Below are 17268 nucleotides of genomic sequence, written 5' to 3'. Positions count from 1 at the left end.
AAATTGAGTTTCAATGTAAAACTCAATTTTTAGAAAATCGAGTTTCAAAATAGGGATATTTTGCTAGATAGTTTCAGAATGGGGGTGTTTTGCTAACATCTTTTGGACGAAGGGGCAAAAGCTCATTTTTGCCATGTAAGCTTATATTGTATACACACAAAAAGTGGCAAATATTATATACATTTGCAATATATATATATTTCAAATGTGTACAACATTTGCCCATTTTTATGTGTTTACAATATAAATTTACATTGTAAGTGCAATGTATATTTCTATATATAAAGAGTGAATGAGAAAAGTTACAGTAATTTCGCTACAGCAGTTTTAGTTTGTTCAATTTTCATTATTTTGCTGGTCGGTTTTTTTTTTTTTTTTTGAATACATAAAGCTTTAGTAGATTTGCTATATTATTTTTGGTTTGTCCAATTTGCGTTGTTTCACATTATAATAAAATATTAACACTACAAATTGGCACAATATTTTCATAATTGTTGAGGTGTTAATTCATTATAAGTCAAAATAAAATAATAAAATATCATACAACCAACCATAACTAAAAATAAAAGTATTGTGAAAAAGAAGTGCTACTTCCACAATAATTTTTACAACACTTTCATAACAAATTGTTGATGATCATTTTTGGAAGCCCAATAGAAAGAAGAAGCCCAGCAACATGGGCAGAAAAAAGTTAGTAAGTGGATAGAAAAACCATTAAGCCCAAGCAGCAGGAATAATGGATTGCGGGCCCATGAAATAAACAAATGAGCCTTGAGGAAGTACACGGGCCTAAAGGAGCCCGGAAAAGAAGCAAACCCATGGGTAGTATGTGATGTAGAAAAGTGAAAATGGACCACAGCAGGCCTAAAGTAATGAAAGTAAGGAAAGTAAGGGGTTGATGGAAAGTCCATGAGTCCCAAGGATGAAGGATAAGGTAATTGGGTCAGGGAAGCCCAAAGGAGTTAGTAAAAGCCCATGAGAATGCAGAACTAGGAAAATGGCCAAAAGGGCTCAAGGAAAGTAAATGAGCCAAGGATGCCCAACGTAACCAAAAAGCTCAAATGACTATACTGAGTTATTGAGGGAAGAATAAGCAATAAGCCCAAAGAGGCCCAGCAGGCTTAGGTCAAATAACGCCATAGTAGAAATGGCAGAGCAGTACGGCAGGACATGCAAAGACTACAGAAAAGAGCAAGAGAGTGGGTTGAAGGAGAAAAAGCCCACGGCCAAGCAAAAAGGCCAACCCCGAAAGGAGCAGGCTTTAAAGAATGAGAAGCCAAAAAATGGCTCATGCCATAAAAAACCAAGGATGGGCAGCAGGATGTGCAGACAAGCCTCTAGACTACAGCAAACGCATGAGCAGCAGGCAGATTTCAGATATACATGGAAGTAAAGCATGCGTAAGGCCTAGACATCACCAGCCTGTACCCAGCCAATACAGGAGGTGGTGAAGTCATGGGTTAGTGGTAAGAAAGCATGGTCTGGTGGTGGGGAGAGAGGAAAACCTATTTTAGGGTTCCTGCTTAGGCTCTTTTGGAGGAAATGTCCTACTGGGATGACATACCACCCAAAGGAAGTAAGAATGAGCTGGGACCACTAGGTGCATGCCATGAGGGATAGGAAGAGAGAGAGAGAGAGAACTCACATTGTGGCACAGTGGGTAAACAAACAAAATAGCCTTCTTTGTCTGGTGTCACGGACAGCATAGGTAAGTGGTGGTGGTTGAGCGACTGACAAACCAATAAGTGGTCGGCAAGGACACCTAGACCAGACAAAGGTTGTTCAAGGCTAAAATAGTAAAATCCGGTTACGGGGCACTATAAAAAAGGGCCTTGCCATGCACAGCAAGGGATTACGGTCAGGATAACAATCACAAACACTGTAATAGCAACCACTAGGAAAAAATTGCAATAGAATAAGTAAACACTGAGAAAGAAAAGAAAGAGAAAAAAAAAGAAAGGAAAAACTAGGAAGGATAGAGAATAGGGAGTATAGAATGACAGACATGCACCAATAGGTTGATCTCCTCTCTCCTTTTAAAGCCTTGCTCTCTATCAAAAAAGACAGAGGATCCTCATTAAACATAAATCATTCAGGCCCATTCCCTCAAAGCAATTAATTTCTTTCCTCTAGGAGATTAGTCGCATTGAGGAAGTGGTTTACCTTCTTAGTTTCAGCTTCGCAGCATTACTTGGCATGGCAGACTAATTTTTCCCTCTTTGATTCAATAACCCCATTATTATTATTCCCTATTTATTTCTCTACTTTTGGCCTACGGGGTGCCTCTTGTCACTCCCTTTTATTCATTTTATCTACTATTTCTTGTGTTATCTTTATTATATTTACCTGCCATAACTTACCCGGAGCAGCTTTGCTTGCCATGGGCCTGTGATCAAAGCCTGGCAAACGGGGCATAGTTTGTGCCTAAGTCGGACCAAAGTGAGTTGCAGTTGGATCGGTCCTGACTCCCTTACTCAGAACACTTGGGCCTAATACCGCAGGAGGCAGCCCAACCCAACATTGTAAAAAAGGCCCACTACACAAATCAAATGTGGTAAATTGTTATTAGTTCTAATTTAAACTTACCAATGAAATTACAGTTTTACCCATCAATAACAACTTGTAGTAACTTATTACTTAGAATTTGTTGTGAAAATGTCATGGACATAGCATTTTTTTGTGTGAAAAATGTTAAGACATCTTAATGTCGTCACGATATTTTTAAAACTGTTGAACTATCAATTCTTTACAAGTTAAAATAAAATATAACAAAATTATAAAGGTATTATGAAAATGTTGTATCATTCTGTTGTGTTTTTAGAAATTTTTTGTTGGTTTAATCAACATTGTTGAGCCAAAATTCACTATTCCACATACAATTTTCTTGGGTTGACTTTTTGTATATTTTTTTCTTTACACACAATTTTAAGTTAAAACACATAGTTTTACACACAAAAACAAAAACAAAAACTTAGGATAAAAACACTTTTCATCCTTTATGTACGGGGGAGTTTACAATTCTTCCTTAAACTTTAAAATCAAGCAATTTTTCCCTTAATATTTTGGAAAAAAGCAAATATGTCATATTGTTATTCTCTCAGTTAAACCTTAATGAAAGTTTATGATTCTTAAAATATTTTATTGTGTAATATCTAAATTACTCTCACTAAATTTTAGCATCCCAATTTTTTTTTTTTTTTTTATTACGTATTTTGAGTTTTAAATGGTAGAAATTCTTAGAAAGTTGGAATGATAATATAAGGTGTTTTATTTGTTATCTAAAGAACGTTGATTTCTAGGTTTAAAATTTCAAAACTTATAATTTATCTAATGAAAAATTCGATGACACATGCCTTTTGTTATCTTTTTTTTTTTTTTTTTCTTAGCAAAACTTAGTTGTTTATTGTTGGAAAATGATGATATACATTATCATTCTTAAAAGTTTTTAAAGAGTAGATATATTGTCTTTAGCAAGTAGGCACTAAAAAACTATTATAGTAAAATAAACATTTATATGTTAAATAGCTAGCCTAATTTTGTGGTTAATCAAAATTCTTATACAAATGAGATTAATTTTTTATGACATAAGTAACAAAATTCTTAAAATTAATGTCTCTTTTGATTAATGTAAATCTCTATATACTTTAAAAATCAAATGATTTAAGTTAATCCGATGATACAAATAAAATCTAAAATTGAACATGTTGCCAAAAGAAAATATTAAAAAAAAAAAAGCAGTATAATACATAAATCTTTAATTTTATCCGATGAATTAATTTAATAGTTCAACAGGCGAATAATTCCATACAACAAAATAAGAGAAAATGTGTATACATGAATTAAAGTTCAATCACTCTCTTCTCAAAAAAAAAAAAAAAATCAAAATATAATACAATAAGTAAAGAAAAAAAAAAAGTACAGACAAGGGGATAGATAGTACTTCAAAGATCAAGATAATCTAGATTTCAGATTACAAACTGAAAAAACTCAAAACTTGATCAGCAAGTATTGAAACAAAAATTAAATGTATATGCAGTGGTTCCAAAACCTAGTTTCACACTTGTACTAGACAACATAATTGTCACACGATGCGAATCAGACGGACGTAACTAATGAAGCTACACAAAATCCTCGTACTTCGACACAGCACCATATCAATCACAAATACTTAGTATGAAATAGTATACTACTACTACATAAGTAAAGTACATAGTAGTATAATACTAGAGTATTCATTTTCATTCTACCATCTATCTCCTTACCTTAACCTTAAACCCTCAAAAACCCTTACATTTCTCAAACACGAAAAACACTGAGAGTGAAAGAGAGAGAGTCAGAAATGTCTTTGAGATCAGGTTCATCGCTGTCACGCTCGTTGATCTCTACCGCTAGGGCTTCAACGCGCCGCGCATCGCCGCCACTCCCCCGCCTCCGTCCTCCGCCTCTCGCCGCTCCCCGCCGTCTCTCCTTTGCTCCCCTCTCCAGGTCTCTCTAACCCTAACCCCATACAAAAAATATGTTGTTTTTTTTTTTATTATAAAAAAAAGTGCTGGAAACACTGAAAACAAGTTCCTAAATGTTTACTTATTAGTTTCAAACTAAGTAGAGCATTGTTTAATTTTGATGCTCACACACATACTTATGGAAATTTACTTTCTTGGGGGTCTCAAATGATAATGATCTATCTTATAAAACAAGTTTCACAATGAATTAGCTATTGAAAAACATTATTGTAGCTAGCAAGTAAAGGGATCCAATGTTTTTGTTTAAACTGAGATTTACTGGTTTTGTGTTTTGGTATAGGAACTTGGGAGAATTGGGATGCACACAATCGCTGCTGCCGCTTGGGAACGTGATGGCTGCGACTCGCCTTACATCTCACATTGCTGTCAACGTGCGAGCTTTTTGTGAGCTGTCTCATGGTACCTTCTGCCGTACTTGTCAGGATCGCTAGTAGTTTGTGAGTCTTGCTGTTTTTGGGATACATGACAATAATCAAATTAAAAAAAACAACTTTTTTTTTCTACTTTTGTTGTTATGTATCCACTAATGCCTTAGAAAACATTAAAATGTTTTGAGACTTAAAAAAAAAAAAATCTGGTTATGGTTGTTGTGTTTGGTTGATAGAGTGAGGGCTTGGTAGGAGTTTGTTAGTATTTTAAGTATGGTTGATGAAAAAGACTTGGGATTGGGAATTGATAGGGTGGAATGGAAAAGACGGGTGATGCACGAGGACTTTCAATCATCCAAATGGCAGGGAGAATGATGCTGCATTGTAGGTTATCTTTTTAATCCTTTCTTTCTAAAACACAAATGTGGTGAAATTGCTGATTTTGTACGAGTAAATGGTTAATGTAGAACCCTAGAAATGATTAGATTAGCGAGTTATTCAGTCAAATAACTTGCATAGAGAAACTTTTTTTTTTTTTTTTTTTTTGGAGATTATAATATTTGTAAAATATTGTGGGTTAAATTTTACATTGCATCCTCTAAGTTTGTGGTCATTTTGGAACCTAAAGTTTCAATTTTTTCAAGTTTGTCCTCAAACTTTGCAAACGTTGTCAATTTGATCCAAGTCACTGACTCACTGTTAATACTTAACACTACAAAAATGATGTAGTTTAATTTTTCTTTCCCATTTTACCATTAAATCTCTCTCTCTCTCTCCCTCTCTCTCTCTCTCTCTCCTCAAACCCTTTCTTTATTACCCATTTACCTTCTACCACCGACACAAAGCACTTGGCTGGCATGGGTGGACAGGGGATCAGTCTCACATCGAAGGTCCATATGAGGAAATAGCCTAGACATCCATATATCCCATCAGTCCAATTGCACAAACATTGACTATGATTTGTGTTTCTTTTATAATAGCCTGGCATCTTGTAAGAGTCCATGGCCATGTGTGGTACTAGGAAAGGGAGAGGTGACTGTAGCTTTACTGATTCATTTATGATAGCTTTGAGGTACAGCCGTACAGGAGTTTTTTAGTGTCTTTCTCTTGGATCTTCTTTTCAGAGGTTTCCTCCACAATCACCTAACCATGCTGCAAAAGACCAGACATTAGACTAGAGTTCTCCTCAATGGTGTAGTCTTTGAAATTGGTTGGGTGTTTGGCTTATTTTTATGATTTTTTGCTACATTATTAACATATTCCTTAATTCTATTGTATAGATTGATTTTAGAAGGGTTTGGGAATGGGTTGATGGGGCTTTTCTGCATGACTCTTTCTTAAAAAAAAAAAAACATTTAGTTTTGATCTTATTCATTCTAGTGGATTGAATTCTTTTGTTCACATATGAGGTCTTCAATTCCCATTTTGTCATTCCAATTCTTGGGAACAAGTTTGGTTAATTTATTGTATATAATGTAATTGGATTCTTGAAAGAGTTTAGGGAAGAGAAAGAGAGAGAAAAATAAAGACAAAAAGAATTAAAAGGTTAACATGGGAAAGAACTCAAAGAAGGCACAAAAATACGTCATTGTGTTGTTAACAGCAAATTTTTAATAGTCGTGTATGAAAGGATCTCATTAACAATGTTTGCAAAGTTTGAGGATGTAATTGACAAAATTGAAACTTCAAGGACTTAAATGACAATACCAAACTTAAAACTTGTAATTTAAATTTTAACCAAGATCATCTTGAGTAATTTACCTATCATTTTAACCCCCTCCTCCCCCCCATCCACACACACACACACACACACACACACACACATACACCAAAATCTGCATGTGTTTTTTTATATCTTGGGTTTTTGGATCTTCTTTGGACATTAAGTAAGTTGGAAATGCTAATTACCACTACTGTAGTCTCTTACTATTTATATGATTTTTCTTTTGGGGGGATCTAGCTATTCATGTTTATTTATTTGTTACTTTTATCTGCTGTGTTATGGATGAAATATATTACGAGTCATACTCAAAATCTCATGTTTTTATCATTTTCTTTGTTCTATGAATACTAGCTATGGTTCTTTTGCTAAAAAAGTTGTCCATGTAGAATTACATCAGATTCTAAAAAGACCATATAAAACTTCCAGGGCAACTGATTAAAGTTTTCTTCCATTTGGGAGGATAAACCATAACTCTATTTGATGGTGCTTTATAGGGTCCTTTTGTTAGCATATTCCTGGATTCTTTGTGTGATGAAAATCATACATTCTCGTTCAACTTTCTTTCCTTCTCTTTTTAAGGTGGGAGAGGAAAAAAAGGGAAAGCTCTTCAACTAGCATTACACACTTATTTCTCTAATTGTGTGGTGTTGGGAGAATATTTTCCATGTGACTAATTGAATATGCCTATGTTTGACAGAGTTTTGAAACTTGAGTCCTAATTTGATCCTTTAGTTATAACTAAAAATCTCATTTTTTAACTCGAATGTAGGATTTTCTATCATTTTATACTATGATCCATGCACTTATTGATTTTCTTTACTGAGTGTAATGTTTACTAATGTGATATCACAGAAAGGAAGCCAGTGAGCACTAGCTCAACTGGCTTCTCCTCCCTGTATAAGTTCTAGGTGGAGTGTGAGGTCACATGTTCAAGACACATTGGGTGCATGTTTAACTTGCCAATTAAAAAAAATCACAAAGAGGAACTTTTCCCAAAAAAGAAAAAGAAAAAGGATATCACATAGAGGAGAAACTGGATACCTATGGACGTTGTCCTTTATACATTGTTTAGGCTGTGGGAGGTTGCATTTCAATCACCAGACATTATGGGTACCACCCACCCCACCCCCCACTCCTTCCCCTTTTTCCCTCCCTCTCTCATAAGACAAGTTGCCTAACTAATGTTTAAGTGTTACCAAGAGGATCATTTGGAATCTTCTGACATAAAATTCATGGAGACAGTAACTCTATCACAGTCTCTGTTAGTAATGTGTACCTATGTTGATTATGGAAATAAGAAAGATGACACAACACCATCATTTAAGCTTTTGCAGCAATAGTTTTGGATGTGTGGTTTATTGAGTCTTTCGTGTCTTCACAAGTTTTGAAGAATTTTGATACTTTCTTTTCTGAATATGGCTTGTGTAACTTATCTTTCTTTCAGTATATTTGCTTGAATATGTTCTTTTCTACATCTACTTGTCTTTCAATTTCATATTAAGCATGTTTTTGCTTGGAGGGGAGTATTTTGTGAAGGTTATTCTTGGGATTTGGGAACAAGTTATGTTTGGGTATCCTGGGATTGCTGTGATTTTGAAATCACTTGGTGTATATAGTCCTAAATTCTTAAATATATAATGTTCGTTTTGCTTTGTCTTTGCAGGTACTTGAAAGGGCAGTTGTATCAGCACATTTGTGTGCCAAAAGAAAAAAAAAAGAAAAGTTAATTTGGGGCAGTCGTAGAGAGTGGATATCCTGTAGGAGCTTATGCTTTCTAGTAGTATAGGAAATTAATAAGTTTGTCATCTAGGTTATGCCATTTCCAAGAAGAAACTTGGGAGTTTCTCCATATCATGGTCATCAACTTGCATTAGTTTTGGCTAGTTGAATCTTTTGTTCAATGATTTCTGGTACAGTTAGTTTCTGAAGCACATCTATTAGCTTTTGCTGCTTTATTTCTTTTTAATAAAAAATTGCATTGCTTTTTCATGATATGATAATTAGTGCTCAATACCGGTGCACTTGCTGTGGAGTGGTGAGTATTTTTTTCGGTTCAGGACACATATTTCTATAGCTAGTCAAATTCAAGCTGTTATGAACTTCTGAGTTATGAATTATGATTCGATTGCCAACTGAGATGGGAGTTAGTGAGTTTTTGGTGTGTACACTTGCAGTATAAGACGGCTGCCTAGTGAAAATGCACCATGAAAGAAAAGTGTGAATGACTGACTTCACAGAAGTTTCGTGACAAAGTCTTATGGTTCTGTTTGTCACTATGTTAGAGTTTATGCTTTTTTTTTTCCTTCTTTCTTAAGCAAAACGCTTGGGTTATGCATGTTAATTTCATGATAGTGAGCACATGGGACGCCCCATGTCATGACAAACCTCGAAGGCTGTCACTTTAGGTTCATGTAGCATGGTCTACTCCATTGACCTTTTCTTTGAAGCAATTTGATCTCCAACCTAGAGAAGTTGATTTATGAATCATTACTCCATTTAATTGGTCTTATAATGGGATATGGCTCATGTCCCCATCTAGGAATTTGTTCCTCTAGAAATTGTAGGAAACTCAGCAATGCTCACCATTTATTTTAAATCAATGCTTTAGATTGGGTCACCTCAATGAGCCACTTTAAAGTTTAAACACCAGTTAAAACGTACTTAGAAATAAAATAAAATAAATCTCCCCTGATCCTGGAGCAGTGTGTACGCATCCAATGTTGCTTTGGATTTGTTTTAGAGGATCTCTCTTGAAACTATGGTGGTAAATGACACCAGCTTAGTATTAAAAGTCCACAATTGTTCATTTAAATTTATCTTGATCATGAGCTGAGTTCGAGCTTATTATACTATATTACATGTTCAAGTTTGGTTCATTTTTTTGTCAAATAAGCTTAAAACTTGTTCAAGTGCAATTAAATTAACTTATTCCTTTCTCATATATAGTAAACACTATGATTAAAATATATTTCCCTTTCGCAAATTTATGCTAATAATTAATTAATTAATAATTGAAATTATATTATTTGAGTTAATTAGATAGAATGATTTTTTTATTATAAAAAATTTATAAAAATTAGATTCACCAATCTTGTATTGTTAAAAATTGTATATACTTTTACTACAAAATGGACTATTTATATCATCAATAAATTATAAGTAATGATTTGATATGTTTTAAACTTATTTACACACAATCTAATCTCAAGTCTATAAAAGTATATTTTACACATTTATATTATTATATATTAATCGAGTCTCTTATGAACTTGTTTAAAGGCACATTATCATGTTTGAGTTCTGCTTATTTAATAGTTGAGCTTTGAATTTGACTCATGTTAATAAACAAATATAAACAAATTTTTTTCTGAGTCAAGTTATTCAAAATCCTATTGGAAACCATTCATTCTCTCTCATTTCTCTCATCTTCAACTTTACTTGAAAGCAGTAAACTTTTATAAGATTTTTTTTGGTTGGAAAGAGTTAACAAAGAAGTTCAAATCACTAGGATTATGACAGCAAATCCTAGAGTAAGATCCGGAGGGATTGTTATGGCCCATTCACTTTTTGAAAGAACCCAATTATTTTGATAGCTAGTTTGCCTAACTAAAATTACTTAAAAAGAAAAAGAAAAAAAAAAAATTTTAAAAACCAGCACAACGACACCATCACAAGCATTACTGGGCCACAAACAAAACCCCTCATAGGTCTACCAAAAGATAATTGATCGTTAATCTTGTGTGTGATGGTTGGACACACACTCTCGTTGGGGTACTTTAAACAAATTTTACTTTCTATCACATATATAGTTTTTTCTTCTATGATTTAATCTTGAATGGTCATTCAAGACTAAAGGTTTGGATTTTTGAAATATAAAGGCTCTCAGTCTTATATTTCATGAGAATGTTAACATGTTTTCAGTAAAATAAAAATAAAAGGAGTGTTAAAATATGTAACTTTTACATAGTGGACATGATTTGGGTGTAGGGCTTCTGTGTATTAGATCTAAGAGGATCAGGAGTGGAGTTAGGAATTTTTGTTTTTGTTTGGGGGACCAAGTTGTGACACTAATATATTAGTCAAGACAACCCCCCTACCTCCCCCGCACACACACAATAAGCTATATATAGACAAACTCAAAAAAAAAAGTGCTTAGTATTTTCTATTAAAATTATGTTTGATGATGATCTTTCATTTTATAAAATTCATCTTTTATTCGTAATGAATTAGAGAAGTTTCATTTTCAATACAAATGATCAAATTGTATACCAAAGTGAGTAAAAAAATATTTCAATTCAACTAATGAAATTTTCAAGAACATGAATGATCCAAAACTTGGAGAAACAAGTTTGGTTCCAAACATATTTGAAACTATCTTGCTCTAACCCATTATGTGGCAATTAAAGAGACATTTCGTGTGTAGTTTTAGTCACAATTTTGTTTTGATGAGTCAATGACTTGTTTAATTGTCACATAATGGGTTGAAAAAGATAAATTTAAACATATTTGGTGCCAAACTTTATATATATATATATATATATATAAACATATAAGAGCACATTTTACAATAAAAAATAAAATGAAGAAAACTAAAGTTATGTCTCTATAACTATTACACCAATTACTTTTTTAAGAGCAACATTGGACTACCTCCCCCACCCCCCTCTCATATGTGTAGCTCCACCATTAAATAGGATGTTACGTGTCCAACACTAATCATATGGCAATGTCCTATCAGTACTAGTGCACAAGTTTAGTATACCCAACTACCCAAGTCTTGCCCTATACTTGACTTGTGAAGGGAAAGAGACCACAAATAATATGGCTACTTAATAAATAAAAGGGTAAATTGCAAAGTACACTCTAAAGTTTGAGGTTGTTTGGATTTTACACTTTTAAGTTTGATTTCGTTAGCAAAACCCTATCCTCCGTAAGTTTTGGATGTTAAGTGACACGCTGGCATGCTGATGTGTGTCTGTGTATGTTTTCTTTTTTTTGGTTGCCAAATCAATCTCCCAAAACGACGATGTTTCACTTGAAACAAAAAAAAATGAGTTTGGGTGTAAGTTAAAGTATGATTTTAGAAACTCATAGTTTAGGATAAAGCAATGTTCTTTGCAATTTACCCTAAATAAGTGACAGTAATAATGTGCAATACTTGATTGGTTGCTTTTGTTCATATATTGCTTTAATGTTACTAGGACAAAAGCAGTTCAGCTCAGTATCATTTTCTTTCTCAAGGCATATTTTGTTGTCTGGATTCTTGCAAAGTCTTTTAACTTATATTCAAACATGAAATCTCAAAATAAAAAAGTTTGTTTGATTTAGATTTGTAAAAATCAATGTTAGGCAAAAATAAAGATATAGTGTCAGTATGTCACCTCCCGTGAATCACGTTTCATCATTCTTTCATATACTACCAATCCAATATGTATATTTTTTTCCTCTCTTACTTGGAATTTTCCTGGCAGCACCTTTTTTTTTCTCATGATACCTCCTGAACCTTTGATAGTGGTGTCTTTTTTTGTTAAGGTTTCTTATTCGCCAACAATGCCATAGAGAACTAGAGACCTTATAATTATGGTGGTGCTCTTCTTCGCCATTACTTCTCTTGAAAGATGATTGAATTATATGGCTTTAAGGTCGGTTCTCAAGAATAAAACATAGGGGGGATTGTTCAGTCAACATTGGAGTTGAGTTCATACTTCCATAAGGGACAGTGGTGTGGGGCTAAATGCAACTTGCAACTTGTTCATTGTACATATGCAACTATTTGGAGAAACATATCCCAGGAAAAAAAGTTGGTAAAAAAACTTTGTCGAATTCTTTTCTCACAAGTGGTCCTTCAAAAACACTCATGAACTAAAAAATCCATGGGATTTGACTCTGTTTCATAACTCTACAGAGAAAAATGTCTCTCACCTGAATGTGAAAGGATTGTTGACTATTGCATATTTGTATCTCAATCTTTAAGTCTTTATGCTTTTAAAGTTATTTTAAAAAATATCTTTATAATTGTCTAATTCATAGAAAATTTTGACATAAAAACAGAATTCATATCATGTCATAAGCTCAGTGTCATCAAAGTGAAGTGACATTGGTTTCATAAATGTTTGCTAAATAATTACTATTTTTTATCCTTTAGAAGATAGTAAGGATGTTTTTTAAACATTTTGAAGTAAGTATAATTTTGAAACAAAAATTAAAGGTTAAGGATAATTATGCAGTTTAACTTCTTTTCTATAACACAATATTGGAAATGAAGAATTTGAACAACAATACTATTTGCATTGCAACTCAAAGAATTTTATCTAATCTAAAATGATGATTGCATCTGCAACCAATAATATATAGCCTTTTGCTTTATAGAGTTGTATTGGTATACCCTTAGCCTTATCTCAATTGTTCTTCTATGAGAACTACTGTGAACTAGAGTTTAGAAACATTGGTGCACTCCAAAAGTGTTTGGACTTTGGATAATTTCACTCCACCACTTGCACCAATGTCATTATCATTATAAAATAAAAAAAAATGCTTTATCTTAGCCATCTGGCATCAGCACCATGAATTTCGTTCAATTTGCGTATTATCAATTGTAAGGTATCCATTAAAAGCTTGTAGGTCAAACATTCTTTCAGTGACAAGTGACAACAATTTTAATTTTATCTTCCTTTATTGCTTCTCAAATGATAATGATCTCCCATTATCCAATTAAAATTATTGCATATTGATTATAGAGGCCTACTTAGTATGTACTCAAATTATAATCTTGCAAAAGCCAAATAAAGCGGAAAGGGTTTTTTTTTTTTTTAATAAAAAAATTTGACACTTACAGTTACAACAATATGGAGAGAAATTTGAACCTTTGTTTCTTTTTGTGAAGGGAAACTGGAAATTTCATTAAGCTACACAACTCTTGATTAAAAGTGAAGGTTGAGAATCTATGAAGTTGTATGCGTGAAGAGAGGAATCTTAGATAGATTTTGATTTGTTAGAAGTAGATATTTGGATAAACTAAATTTGCAAAAGAGAGTTCATAAATTTAGGCCTAATAATATAGGCCCATGTCTGTAATTTATACAACTCGATTATCTAGTTATTAATGCAATCCAGTTAACCAAAAACTTAATCAAACTATTTAATATCAAAAAAAATATTTCAAATCAATCAACTTCCAATTTTCTTCTAACACCAATATTAGCAGTATTGAGATTAGCTCAAGAAGGGCTGCCACTTTTAGCCTTTTAAGAAAGTTGTAACAGTAGCAACGGACAACCAAACACAATGCGACTAAATTTGTGTACTTCGAAAAAAATCTGAAACTTCATTCATTGATTGGGGGTATTATTTATCTTTATGTCGTCTTTTGTGTGGGTGTGTATTAGAGAGAGAGAGAGAGAGAGAGAGAGAGAGAGATGGCCTTTATGGGAAACTGAACTTAAAGACTTGGAGAAGAAAGTACAAGTGGCTTAGTGCACATCTCCTAATGTACATTGAAATGAAAGTTAGAAACATCAACAATCCCCAGCATGGGGACACGCACGTAATACACCTGCTCAAAAGAAAACACTACATCAAAATGGGAACAAACCAGCCCATTTGGTTTACTTTTTATCACCATTATTGGCAAATTTCAGGGACCCATTACACCCAACAACAAATCAAATCAATACGCCATTTACTAATCTAACTAATCTTTACCAGTTGCTACTACCCACTAGTTACTACAATAGCTGCATTCAGTAAATTAAAGCTCATCATAAACTTTTACTTTTTTTAGGCCAGACAGAAACTTATCATTCACTCACTTCTCTGATCAGGACAAACCTCTTTTCTGGTGGGTGCCATCTTTATATTATTTCATACCTACTCTCACCATTCTGGCCCGTGAATTATTCATGCTCTCTGTGGAAGGGACAATGTATATGGGCTCTATTCCACCTGATTAAAATGAGTACCAAATAATAGGACTTGGCTTGAGTTAAGTGCATTGGATGCACCAGACTCAAGCCAAGTCCTATTATTGCGATGCACTAGAATACTTGACTAAATCTCTTCCGTCACTAATCAACTATTGATACGCTAAGGGGAAGAATTACATAACAAAATTGAAAATGTAAAATTCAGAAGCAGTTGGTGCTCCAATACATCCAGTAAAAGTAGCTTGCCCCTGCATCACTTCATGCTCCACAATCTAGTGATTTGGGTTTATCAACCAAACAATCAGCTCTTCTAGAGCCATAAACAGTTTCCTCTGTCAAAAAATTTCAGCCTTCAAGCACCTGGGTTGATCCTATGGTTTCAGAAATTACCAAAATCAACAAGCACCATGCACAAGAGTTCAGCCAATTGAACTGTTTGCTTCGTGGGTAAGAAGCACTCATGGCAGGCAGTTCAAATAAATTGGTAAGATTATGGTTTTGACTAACGAGGATTTGTTTCATCATTGTCAACCTTGAATTTCTTTTGTTACTATAAAGAGAACCATGTAAAGTTATAGCGATTTGAGGACAGAAAAAGAAAGGCAAAAAATGAAAGTGGGGAATCCAAAGCTATAGAAGAACAGTAAAGATGACATAAGCAATGTCCCCTGAAGCACCAAGCATCACTTGGTGGGGTCACTGAATGGAGATAAGATAAAATAAAATAAAACCCTCCAATCTCACTTCCCATACAGTCTGATACCTCTCCCCACTTATTTACTCTCTTCTTCTTTGATCTAATTCTTTGAAGAGTTCAATCATAACCAATCCACAAAGCCTCTCTATTCATTCCATCACCTGTCACCTAATTGAAATTGGAGAGTCTGGAGACATGATCTTTCAGGAAGAAGAAGCAACTGAAGTAAGAGCACAAAAACGGCAGAGTGAAATAGTGATCGATGATGATGACAACAACAATGGAACTGAAGATAATAATCCAGGAGAGTGGCTGAACCTGAGCCTAGGGAGGAATTTGCTCTCAACAGCAGGAGACTCTGAACCACAACCAAAAACTCCTACCAAGGTTTTTTCATGCAACTTCTGCATGAGAAAGTTCTTTAGTTCACAAGCATTAGGGGGCCATCAGAATGCTCACAAGAGGGAAAGAGGTGCAGCCAGAAGATACCAGTCTCATAGGATGATGGCGATGATGGGATTGCCTATCAGCGCTCCCATGTCACGATCCCTTGGCATTCGGCCCCATTCACTTGTGCAAAAGCCAAGCAGAGATGTAACTACAATTGAAGCAAGATTTAATGACACCAACACAGGTTTTGGAATGGCATGGATGCCCTTCACACTGGAGGATGCAATGGATTCGATGTGGCCGGGCAGCTTTCGTTTGGATTCGCAATTACCAGAGCCACCATCAGAGCCACAGAAGCTTGACTTAAATCTGCGGCTCTGACCCATACATCCTACCTCAGTTTGGTTTATTTTCCACTCTTTTCTGTTGGAACGGCTTTTGATTTTCTTCATCCATCAAGTACAGAAACTAACCAAGGTAGGATCCAAAGTTCAAAGTTCAAATACTGGTTGGTGGTTCTGCCTAATGAAACTAGAAGAATAACCAAGAATTTCCTACCACTTATGCTGGTTGTAGCACAAGCAACCCTAAGTTATCCCACGTTGTTGATGCCTAAAATAATTCCTGGTGCAGTACACATTACAAAGGTTTTTAGAAAGTGCGAATCCTAATTATCAATTTTCTAGTTTTTTTTTTTTTTTTTTTTAATATATATATGTTCAAACAGCATTATGGTGATAATGATTCAAATGTAATAAAGTACCTAAGGTGATCAGTATTACCAACTCTACAATTCATATTGGTGACGCTGTGCATTTCTGATGAAGTGGGAAAAAATCCAAATAATTAGCAAAAAGTCAGCTTTCCTGATAATAATAATAATGTTACAAGATCTACGAACAAAGTACACATCTTGTCCTAACTCCACCAATAAGTTGTACTAAGTGGAGAAATAGATGATTACGAAAGAAAGAATTCAGTACATATCTTGTCCTCAGCCTACAAGATGTACTAAGTAGAGAAAAAGATTATTAGAAAATAAAGAATTCAGTACATATCTTGTCCTAACTTAGCCTACAAGGTGTACTAAGTAGAGAAAAAGACAATTAGAAAATTAAGAAGGAAGAATTCAGTACATATCTTGTCCTAAGATTATGACTGATAATTTTTTATTAGTAAGTTATACACACGGGTCATGGGTCTTGAACCAACGACCCCCCAAAAAACACTTACAAGCGGAGGAGATTCTAGTTGAGCTGGAGCACTCACTGGTAAGATTATGACTGATAATCCCGTGGAATAAATTTTATCTATCAGATCGAACAACTTAATTTTGGTTAAAAAATGCGCACATGGTTTACTTAAATGCACCGGCAAATATGCACACTCTCAGTTACGAAGTCTAAATACAATGTATTCGTCTCTAGCTACTTTCTTCATATAAAATTGAGCTCCTGACAAATTTCAGGGATCTTTGAACTACAAGACAAGATGACACATAGCAAATTTTCTAAATTGGCAGTGCGGGGGCTTAGATTTCAGCAATTTGCGTTTCATCATCTTGGGTGTCATGTACACAAACCAAAGGCATTTCCATGTGGATTTTTTTTTTTGATAAGCAAGTTTGGCACCAGTGGGAGGGGGA

General features: G+C 34.2%; 2 protein-coding genes across 7 annotated transcripts; both read left to right on the top strand.

The window, feature by feature from the left end:
• The first annotated feature begins 4228 nt into the window (after positions 1–4228).
• On the top strand, positions 4229–8608 carry LOC126706193 (uncharacterized). Of its 6 annotated transcripts, none has more exons than XM_050405519.1 (4): positions 4229–4485; positions 4804–4960; positions 5203–5275; positions 8278–8608. In XM_050405519.1, exons 1-2 carry the CDS (start codon positions 4340–4342, stop codon positions 4952–4954), a joined length of 297 nt encoding a protein of 98 aa, XP_050261476.1. In that variant the 5' UTR covers positions 4229–4339; the 3' UTR covers positions 4955–4960; positions 5203–5275; positions 8278–8608. The 6 variants fall into 6 exon arrangements, with proteins under 6 accessions (XP_050261476.1, XP_050261477.1, XP_050261475.1 ...); XM_050405520.1 differs by having other exon boundaries at positions 5203–5279; XM_050405521.1 differs by having other exon boundaries at positions 4231–4485; positions 4804–4922; positions 5203–5279.
• A 6611-nt stretch (positions 8609–15219) lies between these two features.
• LOC126704616 (zinc finger protein 4-like) lies at positions 15220–16424 on the top strand. Its single transcript, XM_050403651.1, has one exon. The coding sequence runs from the start codon at positions 15429–15431 to the stop codon at positions 16002–16004; it is 576 nt and encodes a 191-aa protein (XP_050259608.1). The 5' UTR covers positions 15220–15428; the 3' UTR covers positions 16005–16424.
• The last annotated feature ends 844 nt before the right edge of the window (positions 16425–17268 follow it).

Source organism: Quercus robur, chromosome 11 (assembly GCF_932294415.1).
Source record: "Quercus robur chromosome 11, dhQueRobu3.1, whole genome shotgun sequence".
Lineage (NCBI taxonomy): Eukaryota > Viridiplantae > Streptophyta > Magnoliopsida > Fagales > Fagaceae > Quercus > Quercus robur.
The sequence above is the reverse complement of the archived record's forward strand: the minus strand, read 5'-3'. Positions and strand labels throughout refer to the sequence as shown.